Source organism: Tupaia chinensis, unplaced genomic scaffold (assembly GCF_000334495.1).
Source record: "Tupaia chinensis unplaced genomic scaffold, TupChi_1.0 Scaffold000067_1, whole genome shotgun sequence".
NCBI lineage: Eukaryota > Metazoa > Chordata > Mammalia > Scandentia > Tupaiidae > Tupaia > Tupaia belangeri.
This window is the reverse complement of record NW_006159526.1, coordinates 1,594,779-1,601,416: the sequence shown is the minus strand read 5'-3', so window position 1 is coordinate 1,601,416 and position 6,638 is coordinate 1,594,779. Positions and strand designations below refer to the sequence as shown.

Below are 6,638 nucleotides of genomic sequence, written 5' to 3'. Positions count from 1 at the left end.
GGCAGACGGAGGAAGAGGAAGAAGTGGGAGAAGGCAGCAGCACCGAGAGCGGCCGCGATGAGGTGAGGGGCCCGGAGGGCGACAGCTCTGGGGAGACCCGGCCAGAGACAGGTGCGGAGAAACCAGACAGAGACACGGAGACAGGGAGAGACTCCTGAGAGACGGAGACAGAAACCCATAGCCAGAGAATCACTGGGAGGCCAAGACAGAGATAGTCTCAAAGGGTGACAAAGGAACAGAGACAGGGAGAGAGACCCAGAGGTAGGGAGAGACTACTGAGAGACAGAGACCAGATAGCTAGAGATTCACGGGGAGGCCGGGAGAGACAGAGATAATCCCAAACGGTGTCAGAGACACAGAGACAGGAAGAGAGACCCAGAGATAGGGAGCGACTACTGAGAGACAGAGACCACACATAGAGCCAGAGAGACCAGACTGAGAGAGATAAAGATAAAACAGAGACTCAGACATGTAGATTGAGAGACAAAGATCCAAAGGAGACAGAGAGAGAAGATTGCTCCCAGAGATAAATAGAGATTTAGAGAGGGGGTAGAGATACAGCGAGAAATCAAGAAACAGAGAAACAGAAATAGAGACAGAGAGACCTTGAGAGAGGGAGATACTCCAAGGGGAAAAGAGAGATCTGGCAATTCAGAGGCAGAACACAGATACTGGGGGCCCCTCAGATGGTGTAATGGTTATGTCGCTGGACTCCCACTTGGCCGACTGTGGTTCCAGTATCCGACCCGGTGGCTTCAAACTCATGCTAGGAGTGTGTGTGCATGCCCCAAATCCTGAGAGAAGGGCTTGCCTCCTGGCCATCTGCCCTGGGGGGGGGGGTGATTTCTCGCTTTCTGTCTCTCTGTCCCTGTCTCTCCGATGAGCACAGCAGCCCTATAGCAAAAATCTCTCTTAAAAAATAAATAAAAAGAAGAAACAGAGAGACCAGGAGGTCAGAGAGAAAGATGGGGGGAGGTGGGGACAAAAGGGGGAGAGCGGGAAGGGAGAGAAGCGGAGAGGGAGCTATCTAGGGACTAGGCGAACGTGACCTGAGAATGGGACCTGCATAGAGAAAGTCGGCCCCTACCCCTCTGCGTGCTGCGAGTCGTGGAGTGGGGTCATCGGACCTGCAGTTCCTCACTCCGACCTTAACGGAGAGAGCCTGAGACAGATATTGGCATGGTGGTTGACTTAGGCCGACTAAGACCCCTGGGGGTTGGGGACCGGACCTAATGAACGACCGCGCAGGGGGCCGGGACTGCGGGGCCAGGGACCGGGGTGGCTGGATACTCGGCCCCCAGGGTGTGGGCGGAGGAGGAGGCCGCGCTGCCTCTCCACCTGACCACTCCCTCTTCACCTGACCACGCCCTCCCCAACTCCAGCCTGAGGCCACGCCCCCCGCACAGACCCCGGCCACGCCCCCCGCGCCCACCACTCCTGGGGAAGGGGTGCGAGGGGCAGCGCGGCGGCTGCGAGGGCAGCAGCTGGAGGCGCTGACTCGTGTGGCCCTGATGGAACAGCGAGTGAAGGAGCTGCAGCGCCAGAGGAAGGAGTTGAGGATCGAGGTGAGGCCGCCGACCTCTGGGAAGTGTGGTCCCAACTCAGGGGGAACCCACAGGCTCCCGTAGGATTCTAGGCCCCAGCGCGTCCTCCTTCCAGATCCATGTCCCTGGGCCTCCTCGTCCTTCCAAATCCAGAAGACTCGGCCCGCAGACCCCTAGCTCAGACACGCCGATCTGGGCCCCCAGCCCCTTTCGCCCTCAGGCCCCCAGCACCTGCGCGCTCAGCTGTGGCTTTCTCTCGGCAGATGGAGGTGGAGGTGGCCCTGCTGCGGGGCGAGCTGGCTGGGGAGCGAGTGGCCCTCCGGCGAGAGGAGGAGCAGTTGCGAGAGCTGCTGGGGCCGCAGGTGGACGCGGAGCAGCGGGAACAGGTCTGTTGGCCCGTGGAGTCTTAGCCACCAGTTTCCTTCCTTGTCTGAGGATATTCTTTCCCGTGCACTCCGTGACCTGCATCCTGGGATTGTTGCCATTTGCGTCCGGGGGACAGTGAGATGCCTCTCCCTGCCTTCCTTCTCCCTCCCTGGCCTGATTTCCAGGTCTGACTCATTGGGCCTTTTCCTTTGCCTATCTCTATTTGCTTTTTTGGGGGGAGAGGTTTTTGCTACTGGGCGCGTGTGCTCGCCAGAAAGACAGAGAGAGACAGAAAGCGAGAAATCCACCCCCCCACACCCCCCCCCCATGGCCAAGCCGCAATCCCTTCTCCTCCATTCTCCTCTTGGGATCTTGGGCACGCACACACACGTGCTGCACGTGAGTTTAAGCCGCCGGGTCTGGGACTTGATCCGCGGTTGACTACATGGGAGTCCAGCGACACAGCCACTACGCTAACTGCTGGGCCCTCTCTTTGCTCTTTAAATGTCACACTAGGAAAAATTTCAGACGTACAAACAGAATAGTCAAGTGGCCCCGATGCCCTGTGCTCACTGGCTTCAGCAGCAACCCACCTTCCATTGGTCTTTCCTACCCCCATTTGCTCCCCTGCCCCTAGTTTCAGAAGCTAAGCCCAGATGTCATGCTGCTTGTAAGCATCAGCATGTATCATTTACAGATAAAGACTCCTTTTTAGAAACAGTATCAGTTGGTCACCTGTGGTTCTGGCGAGAAAAACATGCCTCACATGTGTGCATGTATGTGTACCAGAATCCCCAAAAAAGAGAGAGAAGTGGAGGAGAAGGGTGTGGCCATCGGGTGGGGAGTGCTTTCTCATCTCCCCTTGGCTTCACCCTCTTCTGCGCACACGCCTTCTGCAAGTTAAAAATACAAACAAAAAAAGAGTCTCACCACATCGTCTTTTTCATTTGCTAAGGGTCCATGCACTGGCTAGAGACAGGGAGAGAGAGGAGGGAAAGCAAGAGAACAACCCGGTGAGGCTGTCATGCTGCCATCCTTTCTCCTCCACTTCTCCCTCCTTTCCAGACTCTGGGCATGTACACACATTTCCCAGTGTGTTTTTCAAGCTGCTGGATCCAGGACTTGAACTATGCAGCTGGCCATATGGGATCCAGCTGCCTTAGGCACAAGACCACAGGCTGTCCTACCTTCAGAATTATTAAGTTCTCAGGGCTGGGTGGTGGCATAGTGGTAAAAATGTGTCACTCTGCAAGGCTCGCCCACATGGGAAAGTCCTGGGTTCATGTCCAGAGACTTCCCTGAACACATGGGGCTGACTAGGCTTGGGGTGGATTGCTGTATCAAGATCCTATTAGGGGTGTTGCCTCTTTGTTTCTCTCTGTTTATCTCTCACTCATGGAAGGAACAAATAAACTTAAAAAAAAAAAAAGAGAGAGAGAGAGAGAAGAATTAATAAGTTCCTGGCAGGCAACCCATTTTTTGGGACCCCTCCCTTTTTGGGAGCTCTGTTTTTCCTTCCTTCTCCTTTAATAAACTCCCCACTTTGTTAATAAATTCCCCACTTTGCTAATAAACTCCCCCTTTGCTATACCTACAAAAATAATCAGTTCTTAGCATCATCTCAGTCAGTTGTCATGTTTCCCTGCCTGTCTCAAGCATATGGCTTCTTTGAATCAGATCCCCCAAAGGCCCGTTCGTTGTAATGGTTGATGTGTGAGGTGTGTGTTGTTGCGTCTTGAACAGTTCCAGCCTGCTGTCTTCCCCAGCCTGTTGTGTCTTCCCTGTACCACTCATTGGAGAAACTGTCTTCTGTCCAGGATGTGGCTCACGGCATGCCCGTGGCGTCCTTAATCATGTTCTTCTGTTCCTGCAAACAGGTCCTTGGTTAGCAATGGACCTGATCGGGTTCAGAGGTGCTTCAGTGTCTCCTGAGCGGGTGTCGACATCACCTCTAGCTGCCAGGCTTCCTGAGGGCAGGCCTTCCTCAGGGCTCCTCTTCTCTCTAAGCCTGTTAGCACCGTCCGAGGGCATTGCTGAGACACGTTAGCGTTATAGTCTGGAAAATGGTGCCTTTCCATCAACCTTTCTCTTTGCGGGTCTTTTGTGTGTTGCATTTCCTGGGGCTGAGTGGGACCTAGGTCCTCCTTTGCCCTTAAAGATCCCACACTTCGCCCAGCCCTGACCTCTCCTGAGGTCTGGGTCTATGGGCCCGCTTTCTAGGACACTGGCTTCCAGGGTCCTTTCCTCAGACCCAGAAATCTGGTCCTCCCCCTTCTCTCTTAGACCCAAAAAACCTGGGTATCTACACTTCCTCCTTCAGACCCAGGAGTCCAGGCCCTCCTCCCCTCCTCCCTGACACCCAAAAGTCTGGGTCCCCACGCAATTTCCCTCAGACCCAGGAATCCAGACCCCTAACCCCTCTTCCCTCAGACCCAGATCAGTCCTCCAGCCCCTCTCCCTGCCCTCAGTTCCAGGAGTCTGGTTCTGTCTCAGTCACCATATCTAAAGCTGGCCTGAGTAACTCCTGTCTCCAAATTGCCCATCTCACTGTCCCTTTGGTCACCAGGCCAGCATCCCGGACCTTGCCCTGCACCCCTCCTTGTCTCTTACCCCTGAGCCTGTCAGTCACCAAGTCCTCCCCTTCTGCTTTCTGAGCCTCTCTTGCAGTTCATCTCTTTTCCATCCTCGCTGTTAGGCCCCAACCCCGCTTTCATCCTCACTGCTTAAACGATTCAGGAAGAAGTCTCCACTCCTCTAATCCATCTCCTGGAAGGATCCACTCCATACTTTCAGTCCTTGCATGGCCACCCAGTGACCTAGGATAAGGGCTCATTGGATTGACCAAACCTGACATGTGCCAGTCTCCCGCCATCATCTCCCACTGTCACCTCCCACACCATACTCATGCTGTTCCCACCATATATCCACGTTCACACGCGCCAGTGTCTGCCCTCCAAGCTTTCTGTACTTTTTGGCTTCACGTGTTTGTGCAACGCTGTTCCCTCTGCCCAAAATGCCCTTCCAGTTCCTTCTGTATCCGCAGGTCTAAATGCTCTGAGTTTTGTTTTCTTTTTTTAAGGTTTTTGCCATAAGGTGTGTGCATTTGCCAGAGAGACAGAGAAAGATAGTGAGAGGGCAAGTGAGAAATCACGCCCCAGGGAGAATGGCCACACCACAATCCTTTCTCTTCCATTCTCCTCCTGGGATCTTGGGCATGCACACACACACACCCAGTGTGATTTTTAAGCTACTGGGGCTGGGACTAGAACCACGGGTAACCATGTGGGATTCCAGCAACATAACCACTGTATCATCATCTGCCGGCTCTTGCTCCATGTTTTTTGAGGCTCACCTTAAAATCTCCAGATCTTAAACCTTGGATTGCCCTGACAGAAATTACCCTCCTTCCAGGTTTCCAAGTCTCTGTATTTCACTGCCTGGTTGTCCTGAGCTCTAACTGGCTGCGTTCCTATCTGGAGCAGGTCCACACCCCACCTCTGAGTCCTCAGGATCACCCAGCAGAATATATTTTGCCTGCCTACCTGCTTTCCTTCCTTCCTTCTGTCTTTCTTTTTTTCCTTTCTTTCTTCTTTATTTAAATTTTCCAGAGGAAACGTGTGCTCACCAGAGAGAGACAGAGAGACAGAGAAAAGGAGAGACAGAGAGACAGAGAAAAGGAGAGAAAGAAAGCGCCCCCAGTGGGGTGTGGTCATGCTGCAATACCTTCATCCTTTCTCCATCCTGTTGAGTGGGGCATGCATATATGTGCACACGTGCCTGGCATATTTTTCAAGCTGTCGGGGCCAGGATTTGAACCACACAGTCAGACATTTGGGATCCCTTAACCACTGACCCATGTGTCAACCATTTCATTAATTTTTCTTATTTTTTAGCTACAGGGCACTAGCACTTAGTGGAGAGAGAAAGAGACAGAGAGAGAGAGAGAGAGCACATGAGCACCTCCACAGGGATGGCCATGCCACAATCCCTTCTCCATTTTTCCTTTGAGATTTTGGCCTTGTTCATTTCTTTCTTTTCTTTTTTCTTTTCTTTTTTTTTTTTTTTTTAAGAATTATTCTATTTAACTTTTTATTTTCTCTTTTTTCTTCTTCTCTTCCTCCTCCTTCTCCCCCTACTTCCCTTCTACCCCTCCTCCTCTTCTTTCTCCTCCTCCTTCTCCCAATATTTCCAGAGAGAGATACAGAGAGAGAGGGAGAGAGAAGAAAAGTGAGAAAGCAAGTCTCCAGATCTGGCACTTGAACCACTGTCAGCCATGTGGGAGTCCAGCACCCTTAACCACCCTGCCACCTGCCAGCCTCTTGTTCGTTTCTTTTCTTTTCTTTTTTATTTATATTATCATCATAATCTTCTTTATATTACATTGGATTACATATAACTTTACATTGACTTCCATTGCTTTTTCAAAAGGGAATGCCATGCATGTCAGTCAATACAGAGACATCGATCTCCCCGCTTTATCATTCGATGTCTTTTCCATGCATTTCCCAATAATTATTATTATTATAATTTTTTTAAAAACAGTCAATCACTATTTCTCATTTTGCTTGTTAAAAGACTTCACCCATCATGAAATACTTCCCAGACCAGTCCAGTTGAGAATACTATACACGTCATCATCAACAGATAATAAACCATATCTGTTTCTCACTAACATCCTCTCTATTGTTCACTTGCTATCTTTCTCTATCCTCTTCTCTCTTTTTTTTA

At 51.5% G+C, this 6,638-nt stretch overlaps 1 protein-coding gene across 2 annotated transcripts in view; it reads left to right on the top strand.

The window, feature by feature from the left end:
• The window catches only part of PHLDB3 (pleckstrin homology like domain family B member 3), a 24,739-nt gene that overhangs the window by 908 nt on the left and 17,193 nt on the right, over window positions 1-6,638 (top strand). For both annotated transcript variants that reach the window (XM_027766770.1, XM_027766769.1), the window contains 3 exons: window positions 1-62; window positions 1,383-1,565; window positions 1,808-1,930. The exon at window positions 1-62 is cut by the window's left edge. In XM_027766770.1, coding sequence (XP_027622571.1) covers window positions 1-62; window positions 1,383-1,565; window positions 1,808-1,930 — 368 coding nt within the window. The remainder of the gene's footprint in view (window positions 63-1,382; window positions 1,566-1,807; window positions 1,931-6,638) is intronic.